Source organism: Arvicanthis niloticus, chromosome 8 (genome assembly GCF_011762505.2).
Source record: "Arvicanthis niloticus isolate mArvNil1 chromosome 8, mArvNil1.pat.X, whole genome shotgun sequence".
NCBI classification, from domain to species: domain Eukaryota; kingdom Metazoa; phylum Chordata; class Mammalia; order Rodentia; family Muridae; genus Arvicanthis; species Arvicanthis niloticus.
In genome coordinates, this window is record NC_047665.1 from 40,643,626 (window position 1) to 40,663,177 (window position 19,552).

Consider the following 19,552-nt stretch of genomic DNA (forward strand, 5'->3'; position numbering starts at 1 on the left):
GTCAGGAGCTAGGATTTCTTTGCTTAAACTCAAAGCAAATAAGCTCAAGGCCACGTTCTTCATGCACTCACGTATGCGTGTGGGGGAAGATATATCTTTTTTTAAACGTGGATGTGCAATGAACATGACTCGTCATTGTGATTCCCTGTGAAGCAGATAGGAATGAAGGAAGAGTGGGAGGCAGGAGGCTCTCAGCTAGTGTTAGATTTCTAGTCACTGAACTGAAGGCAGCTTCAAGAATTTTCACCTGTAAAAGGATATTGCAACCAACCCACCCCCAACTTTTTATCTGTTATTTTAATTTATTGACAATGGAACAAGGATGTTATAATTCATGTACAAACAATTATGATTCCTTTAGAAGTATGTTAAGAGACCAACTATTTTCTGTTCTGTAGCTGCAACACTTAGATAACACATTCTTCCATCTGATATCCATCGACCAAGAGACACTTTAAATTATGTATTAATCTTTATAGACAGACATGTTACACCTATGATTTTCAATATAAGTTTAATATAATGCTATGTATTTAGGGGCTGGAGAGATGACCCAGTGGTTAACAGCACTGACTGCTCTTCCAGAGAGCAGAATTTGCTGAGTTCAATTCCCAGGAACCACATGGCAGTTTATTACCATCTATAATGAGATCCCATGCCCTCTTATGATGTGTCTGAAGCCAGGCACACTGTACTCATATACATGAAATAAATCTTTTAAAAAAAATCTTTAAAAATACTATGCATTTAAATCTATTCACGAAATTAATTTCTTTTGAAATATAAAATAAAAGGAAGAGGTGAAAGCATTGTCTTAAGGGAACTCACCATAAAATCATTATTTGGATAGGATTCTGACTACAGTCATAGATTTCCTTAATCACCTCTGTGGGACACCAATCCCCTCGGGTCCAAACCACACCAACAGAGTAGCCTTTAGAGTTGTGCACAAGTACTTCTTCTCTGTAGTCAAGCAGCCTCGCAATACAAGTCGAAGCAGCGCCCTCATACAAGACGACAGTAGGTGTAATAATGAGTAAAAAGATGCTATATACAGTTTCAAATATTGAACCAAAAACGGTTAGCCAAGACTGATTCTTTCATTGTCTTCAGATTTAATTTCAATCCAACCACTCAAATTAAATAGATCCTATTACTATTAAACCTTAGTCCAGCTGTTGCTTTTAAGTGTGAATGGATTTGTGGGACTGATCTAAATACTGCTGGTCATTTTCAACACTTTCAAATCCTCAAGCACAAGGACTTTCACTGCATTATTAATGAAAGGAGAGATCATCCTAGTGGGAACATGGGTGCATTTGAACTAGAGAAAAGCATGACAACTCAGACTTTCCCTGGCTGGAAACATATTCTAATTATCCTGTCCTTGGGTGAGTATTGTCTGCTGCATCCAACAGAAAAGAAATCAGTGTAGGCGTCAATGGAGCAGAATAGTTTGTGTACTTTGAAGTTTCTGAATGGTCTTCAGGCATCAAGCACCATGCTAAGTATTCTAGATTTATTCTGTCATGTAAGCCTTCTTCAAACATTGAACAAGCAGGTGCTGTTTGAATAACTGCTGGTGAAGAAACCAGGATGGATAGAAGCCAATTAGCACGACAGGGTTCATACAGTCAAGGAGCAGCAGAGTCTGGTGGCAGGAGTCAGACAGGTTGTCTGAACTCAGGATCTTAACTCTTTTGAGCTTATCTTTTCCTGCTTGGGCTTTGTATGACAGCAGCATACCTCTTGGTTTATCAGTAATAAATAAATGATCCACTTAACATGTTTTTAAGTGTCAAGATAGTTTCAAAATTCTACATATTAAATTATGCCCAGATATGCGTAGTTTATTTATCTTAAAAATCATTGCATTTAGTAAATGAAACAATATGCCTTTTAACTGCTGAGCCATTTTGTTGGACCTACATTTTTTGATAAGCTCCAATACACACTTGTATTTACACGCTTAACCTAGTAAGATGAAAAGCAAGGATCATGCTTGCAACCAGTAAGCATCAGGATAGTGGATAGTTCATGAAGAGTTACAAAGAGTGAGATGCAGAGAAGGCTTCTGCAGTGGTTGTACTATTTTTTTTTTTGTTTTTTTCTGAGACAGGGTTTCTCTGTGTAGCCCTGGCTGTCCTGGAACTCACTCTGTAGAGTTGTACTATTTTTTGACTGCATCCTAGTTACTAGACTGTTTATCTACTCAGCATCTTCCTTGTTTCATTATCGTATCCATTTTACTTATTAAAACTGCCATTTTAGATAAGAAGCTATGGTGAATAGACTACTCCTGGTGTTAGTTTCGGAATTAAAAGAAAGAGCCAGTGCCTAGATTTCACCAAAGGAGAGTTTGTGCTTAGTCTAAATATGAGGCACCCCTTAAAGGGAAAGCTGATTGCCCTTTCACTGAGCGTGCACAATGGGGGTTGTTGAATGCTCTCTGGAAAGAACATCTATGCTGCAAAAGGCTAGAGTCAGAACTTCTGAGGTCTGTTTCTACTTTAGAAATCACGGCTTTTAAATTTTGAATATTCTCAGCTTTAAGAATCCAATGACCCTATGTAATTTCTAACCACAGCATTTTGGGAGCTGAAGGCTTCTCCTGCCCCAAGGTTTCTCTGCACAGCATACATATTGTACTATGCTTATGTGTTTCTCATAGAAATACATTTGTATATTTTAGAAGCCAGGTTACAAAAGCAAGACATTTTAGTTAACTCTAAACCATTATGTAAACTAGTAACACAAAAAATGAAGGGGGCAGGGAGAATAATGCTTGTTTGAAGTGTGGGTAGTCTGTTCTTTTAAAATTTAATATAAGCTCAAGTTTTAGAACTTCTATGAATTTTAATAACCTACCACCAAAGAAGGGGATACAATTATATTCTCTTCAGATATGAAGAGCTTAGTTTTCATACATGTTAAATTACTGCCTAAGAGTACAGTTTATGCCTGGGATTTAATGTCATGAGCATTGCTTGAAGTTTAGCAAGGGTGGTGGCACATTCCTGCAATTCCAGTACTTGGGAGAGGCAGAAAGATCAGGAATTCAAGACCATCCCTTGCTACATAGAAGGTTCAAGGCCAGCATGAGCCACAAGAGACTGTCTCAAAAAGCATCCCTTCCCCCGAAGGAAAACAAAAGGAAAAGAAAAAGAAAACCAACTCATCTAAGCACTGTGCTTGACCTAGTTGATGTTATACTAAGATAAAAGCCAGGCAGTTAACACATTCATACTAGAAAGACTACATTTTCAATCCATGTAATTTGTGAATAAATCTTCCTTTTTTAAATAATTATTTTCACGTTCTTACTAAGGTTTATACAATGATGATTTACTCCAGATAATTTATCCCTACCGTATTTTAATGAACACAAGGCTTTATTTTCATGCCTCTAAGAACACTATCAATATAAGAAACTCTAGTTCTGAAGTTCATGGTCATAGCTCACTGACAAAAAAAGATATTTAATGACTAAACATTACATGTATGTAAGGATATGTCGTACAATTAAAAAATAGTAATATTAATGAAAATTTTATTTTCTATCCGTTCTCTTTTAAAAGTAACCAGGTGATAGTTTTTCATTAAGGGTGCAAAGTAACCGAAAAAGCCATTCATGATTGGTGAATTTGATAAGGACAGTCACCTTGCTGCTTATCCTATGACCTGTCTCTTGCTGAATCATCTGCCTGGCTACTTCTGCAAAGTGGTTAAGTGATTAGAAGCTGACATGGCTGTTGTGTCTGTGATGGCTAAAAGATTCTAGAACTAGTTCAATGTGTAACCCTGAAATAAATCCATAAAATCAAGCAGAATGTGTAGCAGAATGCTTTAGAAGTATTAAAATGGGGTAAACACATAAAGGTTAATACTTAGAAAGGTTATTATTTCTTGACAAAGAAAGATATATCAATGGCAATCACAAAAAAGTGCAGTTGTGAACACCAAAGCTGATACAGAATGCCCATGTGTTGAAAAGAGAAAAATTCAGAAGAGGAGGAAGAGGAGGAGGTGGTGTGATTATGATAATTATAATGGTTGGGATGTAGGCATCTATAAATGAATAAAAGAAAAAGTGATTCTTTTGTCAAGTGGTGGAACATATAAAAATTAAAAAAAATTTTCTTGAAGCTCAGCTCCTTTGATAAAGGAAAGGTTAATCACAATCAAGTGATAAATGCCATAGTTCCAGGGGAAGATTTTAAGATTTTTTTCATTCCAGCAGGGTATGGTAGTTCAAGGTCACCACAGGTAACAGTTCAAAACCCTGACACACACACATGCACATTTACACACACAAATATACATGTGTATGTATATATTACATATTACATAAATGTACCTACATACATGTATAGTATGTAATCTCAGTTTTATAATTATTACACTTTAACACAAAATTAGAACACACAGAACCATGGGTGAGATGATATGTCATATTCATAGTTTTCAGTGATTTCTAAAGCACAGGGACTGAGTTCAGCACATTGTAGAATCGCTTGGCTACAAGTAACTATGGAGAAGCTCTAGTCATTGACAAATATTTTAAAATATACTTTAAAAAGAAGACACATGCAGATGCATGGATTTTAGACCCTCATGACAAAAGTCAGAGACTTTCTATTCCACAAAAGGATGAAATAAGTGTTGATTATTATAATATTGTTTCCTAGCCTTTCCTAAGGAGCAATGGAAATGAACAACCAAAGCTCTGAGACAGACTTCATCCTTCTGGGATTTTCCAGTCAACCCCAACTGGAGCACATCATCTCTGCACTTGTCTTTGTCTTCTATATTGTGACTCTGGTAGGAAACACAACCATTATTCTAGTGTCCTATCTGGACTCTCAGCTCCATACTCCCATGTATTTCTTCTTATCTAACTTGTCTTTCGTGGACCTCTGTTATACTACTAGCATTGTCCCACAGATGCTGGTAAATCTATGGGGTACAAAGAAGTCTATTACCTATGGAGGGTGTGCACTCCAGTTCTTCTTTGCCTTGGACCTGGGAGCTACAGAATGTCTCCTCTTGGCTGTGATGGCCTATGACCGCTATGCTGCTGTCTGTCAGCCTCTTCACTACACAGTAATAATGCACCCTGTGCTTTGCCAGAAGATGGTGCTATCAGCCTGGTTGGGTGGTCTTGGCAGTGCCTTAATTCTTTGTTCCTTGACTTTGAAGTTGCCAAGGTGTGGGCACCGGGAAGTGGATAATTTTTTCTGTGAAATGCCAGCATTGATCAAGATGGCTTGTGTTTATTCCAGAGTAATTGAGATTGTTGTGTTTACTCTTGGGGTTATATTTCTTCTAGTGCCTTTATCTCTAATCCTCATCTCCTATGCAGTTATCACTCAAGCTGTGATGAAGATCAAGTCAGCAACACGGTGGAGAAAGGTCCTTAATACATGTGGTTCCCACCTCACAGTAGTAACCCTGTTTTATGGAACACTCATTTATATGTACATGAAACCACAAAATACCATATCCCATGAGGAAGGACAGTTTTTTACCCTTTTTTACACCATTGTCACCCCCAGCCTTAATCCTTTGATCTATACCTTAAGAAACAAAGATGTAAAGAATGCAGTGAAGAGAATTCTAGGAATAGACAAACATTCTGCCAAAGTGTGAGTTCAATGGAAAAATATTCAACCAAAATGTGAAGATAGATCTTGGCCCTTGTCATGGTGGTTAAATCAGTTCCTTCAGGACCATTTCCCTGGCATCATTCGTACCTAGAATTTTCTCAGGCACAATGTTGACTTTCACTATGTTTAACTTCACAGCTATGGATGCAATGCAATCAGCTGCTTCATGTTCCTACTGTGATGTGGTGGATGTGTTGAAACTGGAGCCAAAATAAACCCTTCTTTCCTTAAGCTGTGTTTGTCAGGTGTTTTATCAGATCAATGAGAACAGCAATTACTGAGAGGGAGGAGAGAAGAGGGAACCCAAGGAGTAGCAGGAGAGGGTAGCTATCAACAAATATTAAAGCTTTTAACCCTTTTATATGAGTTTAAGTGGATTTAGTGGCCACTTGAAAATAAAGAATCATGTTTTATGTTCTTGTGTGTTAACTGAGCTATCTAAAGTGAGCACAAATCCATCCATTTTTTATTGTCATTGCTATTCCATTATCCCACATTTGCAGTACCAATAGGACATGTAGGATCTATATTTTAGGCCCCTCTTCTTACAAATTCTCCAAAATGTAAATTCTAAAAGTATGTTTATGTCAGTGCACACATTCCATTGTTGACACTTGTTCTTGCAGAAAGATGGTGGCACTATGGCTATAGTCCAGGATCTCAGCACTAATAGTGCACTCCATGAAAGTTAATGGCATCAGGTCACTGCTTGGCCCACAGCTGTTGTTGTAAGGAGGCCATCACCTTCTGTCCCATTTTTGGCTTTTGAATTTCTGAGGTATGGCCCCACACAGCATGAACATCATGCTTATTTCTTCCATAAGGTTGTATGACAAGTTGTCAGAACTGAGTGAAATCTCTTTTCAGGAAGCAAACTTCTCGGGCTTCACTCTTTTCCTTTGATCAACATAAGTTTCTTAGGAAAATCCCAATTTCTTGGATTCCACTGTTTCAGTAGTCTGAGAGCCAAAGGTAGGGTTTATACATACAAATAAAAAAATAAGCAGAGTTATTATTTAGAGCTGAACAAAAAGATGGGTTTAGTTAATGCCAGAAAGAGACATCACTGTAGGGAAGCAGTCTGAAGCCATAAATATCCAGGGGACCAGAAGAAAGTTATGATGGACATTTTTTATACACATTGCATAAAGGAATCCCTCAGGAGAAAAGCTTTACTCTTTTTCTGTGGGTTGAAAGTTTTGGAGTCCTTGTCATATCTGTGATCATGCCAACAGCACACATCCACTCAGGACTCCAGATACTCAGAGCTTTCTCAGCTTCCTAGAGTATACTACCAGAACACACCTAACATGGAAAGAGTAAATCTCATGGGGCCCCACTCCTATACAAAGAATGGCAGACAGGCAAACAATATTGAGAGCAGGTGTGTGTGTGTGTGTGTGTATGTATGTATATGTAACAACCAAAGGACAAAAAGGTCATGATTTCCAGAAGGATCAAGAAGGGGTTTGAAGCAAGGTAAGGGGAGAATGATGTGACTATATCTTAACTAAAACAATAAAAGGAGGAGGAAGAAGGAGAGGGAAGGGGAAGAAAGGGAAGAGAAAGAAGAAGAAGAGGAGGAGGAGGAGGAGGAGGAGGAGGAAGAGGAAGAGGAAGAAGAAGGAGGAGGAGGGGGAGAAGGGAGAAGAAGAAGTAGGAGAAGAAGAAGAAGATGAAGAAGAAGAAGAAGAAGAAGAGGAAGAGGAAGAGGAAGAGGAAGAGGAAGAGGAGGGGAGAAGGGAGAAGAAGAAGTAGGAGAAGAAGAAGATAAAGAAGAAGAAGAAGAGGAAGAGGAAGAGGAAGAGGAAGAGGAAGAGGAAGAGGAAGAGGAGGGGAGAAGGGAGAAGAAGAAGTAGGAGAAGAAGAAGATAAAGAAGAAGAAGAAGAGGAAGAGGAAGAGGAAGAGGAAGAGGAGGAGGAAGAGGAAGAGGAGGGGAGAAGGGAGAAGAAGAAGTAGGAGAAGAAGAAGAAGATAAAGAAGAAGAAGAAGAGGAAGAGGAAGAGGAAGAGGAAGAGGAAGAGGAGGAGGAAGAAGAAGAGGAGGAGGAGGAGAGGGAGGAGGAGGAGGAGGAGGAGGAGGAGGAGGAGGAGGAGGAGGAGGAGAAGAAGAAAGGGTACCTAATTCCAAAAGGATCAAAGACCTCAAAGTGAAACTTGAAACACTGAAAACCCCCACACATTTGTAACACCCTATATGATAGAGGTGTAGGAAGGGACTTCTGGAGTAGGACTCTATCTAGAAATGAAGGACACTAAGTGAGAATTGGAACCTCATAAAACTAAAAGGCTTCTGCATAGCCAAAGATACAATAAAGTAAAGAAACTGCCCAAATAGTGGGAGAGACTCTTTGCCAGCTATACATCTGATAGAGGATTCATATCCAGAATATATAAAGAACTAAAAAATAACAAAATACCAAAATAAATAAACAGTTTCATTAAAAAAATGGGTTATGGCTCTGAACAGAGAGTTCCAGAAAAATATGGCTAAGAAATAGGTCAAGTGTTTAGCACCCTTAGCAATATGGAAAATGAAAATCAAAACAACCTTGAGATAGGCATGGTATTGTACATCACAAATGCTAGCACTCAGGAGGCAGAGGCAGGTGGATCTCTGAGAACTTGAGGCTATCCAGGTCTATACAATGAATTCTAAGACAGCCTGTGTGCCCTGTTTCAAAACCAAAACAAAGCAACATGCCCTGAAACAACTTAGAGATTTCATTTTGCTCCAGTCATACTCGTGAAGATCTACAAAACAATTGACAACAAATGCTGGAAAAGATGTGTGAATCTGGGTTGTTGTAGCACAGACCTTTAATTCCAACCCTTGGGAGGCAGGGGCAGGTGGATCTTTGTGAGTTTGAGGCCAACCTGCTCTACAGAGAAAGTTCCCGGATAGCCAGGGCTACACAGAGAAACCCTGTCTTGATGCCCCACTCCAAATGTAGGGAATAGGGGAAATTTCATTCACTGTTGGTGAGACTGCAAAATGGTGCAGTCACCATATGACACAGCTATACCACTCCTTGGTATATGCACAAAGTACTCAATACTCTATTCCACAGATACTTGCTCAGCCATCTTCATTACAACTCTATTCACAATAGCTAAGAAATAGCAAAAAAAAAAACAAAAAAAAAACAAAAAAAAAAAAAACCAAAAAAAACCAAAACCCTAACTGTCCTACAACCGACAGATATATGATGAAAATATGGTACACATACACAATGGAATACCATGCAGTCATATACAAATAGAATTATGACATGTTGGACATGACCTGAAATCCTCCTCCTTGAGGACTAACTTTCCCAGGAATAGGATACAGGTTCTATGAGGGAGAAAATGGGAAAATGGGGGTGGGCTTTAATTCAGAAGGGAAGAGAGGGTTTAATATAGAAGGAGAGGAAAATAGAAGGGAAAAATAATAGTAAAGATGTTTGAAAAAGCTATAAAATTATTCTTTCTTATATTTTTGGTTGTGAGCTTAACCTTTAATGGATGAGCCACCTCTCCAGCCAGAATTATTTCTTCTTTACCTAAAATTACATGTAATCCATATAAGTCTATGCATGTACATATACAGTTTAAATGAAGTTTTACCAGTTGGGCAGACAATGTTACCCTCAAGAGTGACAGACTAACTAAAACCACAGAGAAGCATGAGAAACGTCCTTTCAAACAATATGAGTTATTGCTGAGACCCTTAGTTGCCTCCAAGAGGTTGAAGGGAAGTTCCTGTTGATGAAGAAACACAGTATTCAGAAGATTGGAGTTGGACATGACCTGAAATCCTTCTTCTTGAGGACTAACTTTCACAGTACTGGAAGCTGCTATGAAAGCTCCCAAGGGAAGGAAGCAATCAATAGTTTCACCTTGCTGTGATATCTGTGATCCACAACAATGACCAGCAGTGGTAAGATATTCCTAAGATTACAATGGCACTCATATCTTGATGCTAACCCAACAGCTGTCCATTTAGACTTATGGCCAGTTAAACAGGAAGGAAGTCACAACTGTTACTTTAAACCTAGCCATCTCCTGAGGGCTAGCAATGTTGGGAGCTTAGAGGGTAACATGCTATCACTACTTTATTAAATCAACAAAATTCCTAACTGCTTTGGAATTCCTTGTCATTACATCCACAGATAAGTGTAGCGCTCATTCCTTATCAGAGAAACTTCTCTGCAGCAGACAGAGAGCATTATGGAAAACCACAATTGGTCAAAACAAGTGGTCATGGGGTTCCTAGCCACAAGTGACCCATATTTAAAACAACTCCTGTACCTAAGTTTTCAGGAACATCACAGAAGAGGGAATGGAAAGATTGTAAGAGTCAGAGGGGTAAGATTTCTGCTATGAGATTGTCTCTTAGGAATATCAGGGAAATGAAACCCATAAAACAAACAGGAATCTGAAGAAGAATGATACCCACAGACATGCTAACACAGAAGGGGACAATATCAGAGCTGCACTTCTAAACGAAATTCTATAGTCAACTAAGAAATCCTAAAGGCAAGAGGATTAGTCTTTATCAGGGGTGAGTCACCTAACTAGTCACACATATCACACACATATGCTTAAGAGCTCATGGGGGTATGGGGTATGTGAGGGTTTAGATGGAGGAAAAAGAAGGGGCCAATGAAATGATATGACCATATTTTAGTGAAAAGAAAACCTGGCTCCTTGGTTTATTTCTGTGCTCCTCCACTTTACAAGGAACAGAAATCACATTAACTTACTTTTGTCCCATTTGCTGTTGGCTAACTTTAAAAACCTTGGAAGTAGTTGTGACACTGACACCCACCAGTATCCCGTTTTGGGAAGCCTGCTTAGTGCCTCCGTACTTCAGAAGAGTCCTTGACTGTTTGCTCTGGATAGATTTATCTCTGTAAAAGAAGAGATGAAAATCATGAGTCTAAATGTGAATCAGTGAGAGAGTCAACAGAAGAAAGGAAAATCATATTCACAATCCATCTTAAATCTAGGAAATTAAGGCCTAGAAACATTGCATGACTAGATTCTGTTCTATTCTTATTCTTTATTTGCGACACACTAATAATTTAATCCAGGTAGTTCTGGAACTCTCAATTTTGCCACAGCATACTCAGTGCTAGTATGACATGTGTGTATTACATCTGAGTTTTTTTTAATCAAGGAAAATGTAAGGTTCAAATCTGGTCTGATTTGTAATCTAGTATTTGTCTTCTCCATCTCTTTGCCTTTAAGTACTGTACGTGCTTTTAAAAGCGTTGATCTAATGGTGTGGAGCTTTTCCCACATAGGGTCAGTGTGGCAAATCTCATGAATGCTGACATGACTTCTTGTTCAAAATGAATTTATTAAACTGAAAATTCTATTTAATTATCATTACTATTTTTGCCATTTACATCTCCAAACATAGGTTATATATGTGAGATCAGGTTGATTAGCTCTCAGAAGTTTAACATTTGATAACAATTCAATAGGTACATTTTCTGCAATGATCTAAATTTCTAAATTCAGATAACCAAGAGTATTTGCAATATTAATTTAATTTCTAGTCTAAATGCAGACAAGAAAAACCAAAGGGTAATGAAAATTAGACACACATATAAACAATTCTGGGTGGGCAGTGTAACACTCTTCTGGAGGTCGATAACCATTAGATGTTTTGTATATTTATTTTATTGAAACTAGGAGGTGATTACTATATAGTTGAACTTCCTTACTCATAAACCTTGCAAAGATTAGAGAATATTTAGAAAATACAACAATGAGTAGAATGACATTCATCCCACAGAACTTGCTGTCTCTGTTGTGGGATGGTGAACTATCTTTGGAAAATAACTTTGAAAGAGATACAAAGAGGAAGACAAAGAAATTTACAATATCCTATAGTGTACTAACTGTATTTTATGTGAGATATTATACTGTCACTGACTGTCCAAGTAAGTAATCATCCAATGACTCTTCCTTCTTCACATTTCAAGAATTATAAAGCAACAGAGGAAAAACTATCATGACACTTTTAGATTTCATTAAGGTATTCTGTTAAATCCATCTTGGATTATTGAAATTATCTATCTATCTATCTATCTATCTATCTATCTATCTATCTATCTATCTATCCATCTATCTATATTTAGAGTCAGCACATTTCTGTGTCACCCTGGCTGTCCTAGGACTCTCTTTGTAGGCCAGGCTGTTTTTGACTTAGAGATCCACCCATTTCTGCCTCCCAAGTGCTAGAGTTAAAGGTGTGTACCACTACTGCCTAGATGATTTATTGAAAGTATAGAAAACAAAGCTTTCAGAGAAGAATAAAAATGATAGAAAATATCAAAGTTTAAATGAAATACTATTTTCCAGAAGAGATGAATATCATGATATATAGAAATAAAATTTCATTTACCTTGTGAAATTTTATCAATCTAAACATTACAATACCTCTTAGGACTCATATAAATTTTATAGGCAAATGCCAAAATTCTAACAGCTGTCAAATCGATCATATTATCTTTTCATTAAAAGATTGTGTTGTCACCATTAAATTTATTTTATTATATGTATTGTGTTTGCCAGAAAACATGGCTGTGCACCACATGTATGCTTTGTGTCCTTCCAGCCAGAAGAGGGTGTCAGATCCCCTGGAACTAGAGTTACAGATAGTTGTGAGCTGCCATGTGGGTGGGTGGGTGCTGGGAACCAAACTCAGGTGTTCTGGAAGAGCAGCAAATGCTCTTAACCTCTGAGCTGTCTCTCTCGCTCTGTGTTGTCACTTTTAAAGCACGTTAATTTGAGCCCATTCATTCTCTCATCTCAGAGAAAGTAGTAGACAGTTGCAAAAAAATATTAGTGCCAAGTTTCACTGGACAAAGATGGGAGAAGTCACTCATTATGTGGGGTTTGTGATGATGGCTGCCATGCATAGTGCATAAACTGAGACAATTATGAATGCATCTTTGGATGATGTCACAAAAGATTAAATATACAAATTACTTATAGGGCAAGGGATATAGGGCAAGATGGAAGAATCCTTATACTTAGCATGTGTGAAGCATTGTGTTCAATCCCCAACACCACAAAGACTGGGTGTGGTGGTATATACCTGTAATTTCAGCACTTGGGAGGTTGAAGCAGGAGGATTATCCTTAGCTATATAAGGCATTTGAGACTATCTTAGTTTCATGAAATCCTGTCTCAAAAACAGGCAAATGAACACTGCAAATTACTTATATACTGTTATTTAATTGTACAAAATGCAATGCACATGGAATCATTTTGGTCAATATTTTAGAACATGTGAGCATTACCATTGAAACTATACAAGGAGACAAAGCAGATTCTATGGGGACTCCCAAATAAATTAAAATGCATTCACATTTACATTCAGAGCCCCTTGGTGTTACATTTTAGCAAATAGATTCTCAGTGACAAGTATTCCCTGAGAACATGCTAATGGTTAGACACATGGAAGATCTACTTAATCTTCTAGGTTGTTTGCATCCACAAAAGGTCTGTATGTGAGAGTTACTTCAGCCCTTGGTCTTTAAGATCCAAGGATTACTTTCCTTATTCAAATCTGAACCAAAGAACCTCCTTTGTTGCTTTCTTCTCTCCAATACTTTCCCATGGTTTCTAGTTTCTCCTTATATCTGCAAATCTGTGGTAAAACCTCATGAGTTTTTTCAGTGCATCTTTCATGTCTCTGTTCCTTAGGGTGTAAATGAGGGGATTGAGACTTGGAGTGATGATGGTGTAAAAGAGGGTGAGGAACTTGCCCTGGTCCTTGGAGGACCTGTTACCAGGTTGTAGGTACATGTAGATGATAGTTCCATAGAATATGGAGACCACAGTGAGATGAGAGCCACAGGTATTCATTGCTTTTTGTTGCCCTGCTTTTGACTTCATGTTGAGCACAGTTTTGGCTATGTAGCCATAGGAAGTAAGAATAAGGATGAGAGGCATAAGGACAATGACAATGCCTAGAGCAAAAACAGACATTTCAACTTTTGTGGTGTCTACACAAGCTATCCTGACCATGGCTGGCAACTCACACAGGAAATGGTCCAGGAGGTTGTGTCCACATCGAGGCAAATTCACAGTGAGTGTGCATAATATTACAGAGTTGGCCAAACTAATACCCCAGACCATGGCTATCATCTTGATACACAGATGTGGATTCATGATTACAAAGTAATGCAAGGGCTTACAAATAGCTGTGAAACGATCATAGGACATGACAGCTAGGAGCAGACACTCTATGGAGCCTAGCCACATATACACATAGAGCTGAACAATACAACCCACAGAGCTGATGGTCTTTTCAGGTCCCCACAAGTTAACCAGCATCTGAGGGACAATGCTTGTTGTGAAACACAAATCCAGGAAAGATAAATTCCTGAGGAAAAAGTACATTGGTGTGTGGAGATTGGGATCCAGGAGGGATGCAAGAATGATAGCAATGTTACCCACCAAAGTAACAATGTAAAAGAAGGTGACAACTCCAGAGAGGATCATTTCCAGGTGAGGGTGGTCAGAGAAGCCAAGCAGGATAAAAACATGCAAAGTACTGTGATTGCTTGGGTCCATAGTCTTTCAGAATTTATAATCTACAGTAAGAAGTGTAGGAGAGGGAGGTGGAGGCAAAGCAATAGGCAGGGTGACAAGGAGAACAAGAAATAAATTGTTAGTGTAGTCTATGGAAGTAACTGATAAGATACAGAATTAGCTGCAGGGAAAGAAATTAGGTTGATAATTGAAAGACTTAATGGATACAAGGTGCCTATTATAGTCAACTTTTTTTCTGCCTGTTGAGGATTCTTTAAATGCAAAAGAATTTAATACTTGACTTCATTTCAGTCGAAGAGATCTTGGAAAGCTATCTCTTATATCCAGATCTGGAATTCTTCATGTGCATACTTGAACGTTTGGAAATGATAGGAGTGTAAAGATAACCTGACCCTTTGGTTTCTTGTAAAGGTAGATAGAGCATAGTGAAGATACTTTCTTATTTTTTTCAGTGAAGTCGTATATAAAATTTTGCTATTTCACTGAAGTAAGTTTAAAAGTAAAAGTGTTCTTTATTCTTCTTTTTCTATTTCTAAGAAAGCTTTTGGTGCTCAGTTTATTACATAAGTGACCTAGAAGTTTCCCCAGGCTTCTCTATCTTTTAATATGCTAATTTAATTTTTTCTTCTTCCAAAATCTGATAAATTTGAATAGAAAAATATACTTTATATATATCCCACTTTAAATGATTTCAGCGACTGTCACTCCAATGGAGACTAGTATGATACTTTGTCTTGATTTCTCTCTTATGCTGTCACACTATCACAGAATTTATTCAGGTCTTCTCACCTCTGTATTTCACATGTATCAGCTGATTTTAGAAGTACTGTCATTTTAGAAGATTACCTTGAACACCTGCATGCTTTGGTAACTGTGTAAACATCATTATTCATACCTTACATGCTAATTTTCACATCCACTGTCTTTTCCTTTTTTCAAATATCTCCAAGGTTATTTCTATGTAAAGCTCGGCATCTTCTTTCTTTTGGAAAAAAATATTTATTTTTTTAGTGTATCTTTTAATACTCAGCATGATTGACAGGCCCATGTTAGAGCTCAGACAAACATCTTTTCTCTCTCACTGATTACATGTACAGAACTCTTACAGAATGCCAATAGACATGGAGCTAAAGAACTTGTGTTCAAGAGTTTGAATTTTAGACGAGAACCATTGACTGTGTGACACCTGCAAATTGCACAAAATCCTCTTTTTTGGGACAAGCCAGGAAAGGTGAGCCGTGGTACCTGTTGTTTTAAGAAAACTTTTCTCCCCTTGCTAGGTCTTGTGTACACATAAGTGTTGGTTGCTTCAGCTGATCATGGATTACTTGCTCTTGTTCATGTGTACTTCGTGGCTTCACAGTCAGTGACTTCTCTGGTCTTGTTCTCAATATGAATTTCTAGTATGAATGCATAAACCTCAAAATAGAACGTGAAAACTACTTGTTCTCTGAATGTGATGTTCTAACCATCCATTTCTGTGGCCCTTAGTCTGGTGTGTTTTGAATCAACTTTCTTATTTAAAGTCCCCTAATTCAATAGGTCTTGTTGCATTCCCTGGCAGGGTGAAGGAGGAGCTGCTTACTGAAGAATTGTACTATGCTCATAATTCTATTATAAATATTATCCCCACTGCCCTGGCTGTATCCAGAAATTGTAATACCATTTTTTTTTTAAACTGGGCTTTGAAACGATAAAGGGCTGCTTAACATCTAGATGGTACTTTAAAGACTCTCAAGAATTGAATGTTCTTTCTGTGACCATTTCTTTTCTTCTAAGAATGGTACACCTAAGTTTCTCCCCTTAAAAATAAATCTTTTATTTATGTCTCATTTTTTCAATCATTTACTCTGTGATACCAGAAAAGAGTAAGAAAACTGCTGAATCCAGTTGTCCATTAAAAGAAATTGGGAACAATACCAACCCCTATTGTAGGGGCTAAAAGATCAAATGACCAAAAACTGTGTGAAGCTTAGAATAAATCAGGGGCACAAGAATTGGTATAAAAGTAATTTATAATCATGAAAAATGTGGTTAGCATTCTCCCAAACCCTGGTAAACTCTAAGAAAGCACTGTGATCTGTGAGGTTCTTTTCTCTATCCACTATATCTGATATGTGCACCAACTTATTTATCTGATATATTTAACAGATAAAAAATACTCAGGGGAGTGAATGGAGGAGAAACTGTGGTTGTAATGTATTTTATGAGAGAAGAATCTGTTTCCAATAAAAAATCACAGTCTAGACAATAGAAAATCATGTACAGTTATTATATTTTTCCATTAAAATTTGGTCTTATATTTTGTGACAGTGCTTAAGGTGTAATGATAAGTAGTAGATGAATGAAAGATGATTTTATCTGTACAAAGTCCTTTATGTCTTACCTCTCCATTTCTGGGGTCCAGGATACTGCGAGTAAAATTATTTTAGTGTTCCTTTTCCAGGGCTGAGGCTGACTCTCCATCTCTGGATAGTGCCTCTTTGAGGAGGCTATCCTGATGGTGCTGCCTCTTGACTCCTGCCCAGGGCTGCAGCTGTCATGGGCTCTCCTTGATTCCTTTACCTTTAGAAGAAGATGGAAACGTGTTGTGGTTGTAGAGAGATGTGAAAAACCAACCAGGTAATCCAGAATAAACATTGAATAAAGCTTTCCAGTATTGCTTGAAAGCCCAGAAAACCAGCCTTCAGTTGACTTCCCTGAGGTGCTGTAGAAAGACAAGGCAATAGAACACTGGCACAATCACCTTGATATTTCACTAAGATAGGTTTAAGGGTGGAAAACTTGCAGAGCATGCAGGAAAGCTGAACGACAGAGGATTGAAAGTATATATTTAGAGTAACCTCTTCTAGGCTATGAACGCATTACAAATAAAGTGTGTTCTCTTCATGTATATTTGGAAAACTAAGATTATGACAAAAATTACCTGTATAAAATGGCCTTAACATGACAGCACACATTGATGATAGGAGTAAGTTTGCTTTGAGCAGATGAACTTAAGCAAGGCATCTCATTTTCAATTTCATGTGCACTTCACTCTTCTAGGTCTCAGTAGTTGCCCCAGATACCCAAGGTCGGAACTGTGGGCTCTGCAAGAGAAAGTGTGTGCTGCAAAGCTCCAGGAGCAAGTCTAGGGTCATTATATTTGCATCTTCATTCAGTTGTCTTGGCGACCATGAGGTGTGATTAAATGCATCAGTGCCCATTACTGTTAGTTTTGTTGTTGTCTCACAGGACATTTATTTAAACCCAAGGTCCTGGAGAAGTAAGAACTCTAACAATTTTTATGAGTTAGTTTGTAATCATCAGCTATATTGTCTTCCTTGAGTTTTAGTTCCATGTAGTCAAGAATTACTTTAATAAAAGGACACACATTTAAATGCCAGTGATCACATGTGAATGGCTTGTTGTCACTGAGCAAGAAAATAACTTACACTGTTTTCTCTGTGTGAAATGTGCCATTTTCCAGTGTATTGCTGTGATGAATTACAGGGTTTTGGGCTTGAAGTCTTTGTGGTTCCCATGATCAGTCACATAAACTTGAGATTATTGCCTAACTCCCTGTGCATTTTCTAGATTGTAAAAGGACATCTCTTAAAGTTTTATTATAAAGATCAAATAAATTTGAGATATTTAACAATACACTAATGCTTAATACACAGTAATCATGCAAATAAAAGTTATATTTTGTGATTTCAACCCATTGAGGCACCTTGTGCTACAATAATGTTTACTTTTTTATCAGTTTGGAGAAAGCTGACACCAATACTTGATAAAAACACCTGAGATTACCTTTTTCCATTTCAACCCTTTATAGTTTTTATATGATACATGTACATTTTATAGTATATTCTTTTTTTCCTCATTTTTTGGATTCTTTGCCTTTTGTTTATTTTGTAATTATGTATACTAGTTTTCAACTTCAAATATATTCTGATTATGTCCTTCTCTTCCCAAATAATCCATGTTCTTGTCTTGTCTCTATGTATCCAACTTTAAATTCTTCAAAATAACCCCTCAAAACAACAATAACAAAAACCCAACCCAAACCAAACCAGAAAAGTAACATACCCAGTTCCATGCCATTGGAGAAAACTGATTTTCCTTTTCCAAGCAGCAATAAAAACAATAAAAAAGTTAACTGTTATCCTAGTGACTAGATCTTCATTCTTTCGTTGTCTCAGTCATTGTTTTTCAGAAGTAATAAAATAAAATACAATAAGATAAAACAAAACTATCCTCTCAAAGTTTGACAAGTCAGACCAACAGCAGGAAAAGAGCTTAAAAGAGGGCACAAGAGTCAGAGACCTATGCATTTGTACTCTTGGTCATCCCATAAAAACACTAAGCAGGCAGCCATAATATAAGTACAGAGAACCTGGTGCAGACCCATGCAGGCCCTGTGCTTGCTGCTTTAGTCTCTGTGAGTTCATGTGAGCTTTGCTCATGTTGATTTAGAGTGCTTTGTCTTCCTTCCTGGTGTCCTCTATCCCCTATGGCTCCTACATTCCACTTCTTTTTCTACAGGCTTCACTGAACGCTATGGGGAGCATTCATTCCATTTAGAGCTGAGTGTTTCAAGGTCTCTCACTCAGTGTAATGTCTATACTTTTTCTCATCTGTGGCAGAAGGAAGTCGAAGTAGAAATTTCTAGTTTCTTTGGAGACTCACTTGTGTCATGTGATGTTTTTCTGGAAACTGACTTATGAGAGGATGTTTTGCTGAAGCAGATATGTGAGAGGATGTATTGGTGAATCAGACATGCGATGTTTTTGTTTTTCTGGAAGCTGTCTGGTAAAAGGGCATGTAATGCTTTGCTGAAACAGACACTTGAGTGGGTGCACAATGTTTGGAAAGAGTTTATAACCCAACAGACAGTGGGTGACACTCTGGGTTTGGTTTGCCATGCAATTCTTTGCTGGTCATTGTTGGGCTTCATTGATGCTGGTCTTTGCTAATGACACTCTTGCATTGATGTGCCTTGCACTCTTTGGTGATCTTCATTTGTAGAGAGAAATACACCAAAGAACTTCTGATGGCATTTTGGCTGTTTCTTGACACTTCCAAGGATTTGTGCTGATCGGCAGAGCCTTGAGGTTTCTTATGGATTGAGCTGTTTCTACAAATTTGTGGTTGGTGCTGGCTAAGTGGGCTAGACTGCAACTGCTGATTTGTGTTTGGTGTTTTGCTTGTGGACTGGACTACTGACAATGGAGACTGAAATTGCCCCAGAGAACTATTTCTAACAAGTCCACAATCTTTATTTCCTATTAACCTTTCTTTTCTCCTACCTTTGGTAACTGGTGGGCTAGAAGGGAGATTGAAGC

The 19,552-nt window shown here is 37.9% G+C and overlaps 2 protein-coding genes across 6 annotated transcripts; one reads left to right on the top strand and one right to left on the bottom strand.

The window, feature by feature from the left end:
* Nucleotides 1-970: 970 nt before the first annotated feature.
* On the top strand, nt 971-5,897 carry LOC117714127 (olfactory receptor 2W1-like). 4 transcript variants are annotated; one of them, XM_076939316.1, is made up of 2 exons: nt 971-1,020; nt 4,689-5,897. In XM_076939316.1, the coding sequence occupies exon 2, from the start codon at nt 4,705-4,707 to the stop codon at nt 5,647-5,649; it is 945 nt and encodes a 314-aa protein (XP_076795431.1). In that variant the 5' UTR covers nt 971-1,020; nt 4,689-4,704; the 3' UTR covers nt 5,650-5,897. The 4 variants fall into 4 exon arrangements, with proteins under 4 accessions (XP_076795431.1, XP_034366668.1, XP_076795430.1 ...); XM_034510777.2 differs by having other exon boundaries at nt 974-1,391; XM_076939315.1 differs by lacking the exon at nt 971-1,020 and adding an exon at nt 1,430-4,026.
* A 5,096-nt stretch (nt 5,898-10,993) lies between these two features.
* Nucleotides 10,994-17,370, bottom strand: LOC117714081 (olfactory receptor 2W1). Of its 2 annotated transcripts, XM_076939314.1 has the most exons (4): nt 17,152-17,370; nt 16,612-16,790; nt 15,121-15,207; nt 10,994-14,266 (listed from the first exon to the last, which is right to left on the bottom strand). In XM_076939314.1, the coding sequence occupies exon 4, from the start codon at nt 14,244-14,246 to the stop codon at nt 13,293-13,295; it is 954 nt and encodes a 317-aa protein (XP_076795429.1). In that variant the 5' UTR covers nt 14,247-14,266; nt 15,121-15,207; nt 16,612-16,790; nt 17,152-17,370; the 3' UTR covers nt 10,994-13,292. The 2 variants fall into 2 exon arrangements, with proteins under 2 accessions (XP_076795429.1, XP_076795428.1); XM_076939313.1 differs by lacking the exon at nt 15,121-15,207 and having other exon boundaries at nt 17,152-17,368.
* Between the last annotated feature and the right edge of the window lie 2,182 nt (nt 17,371-19,552).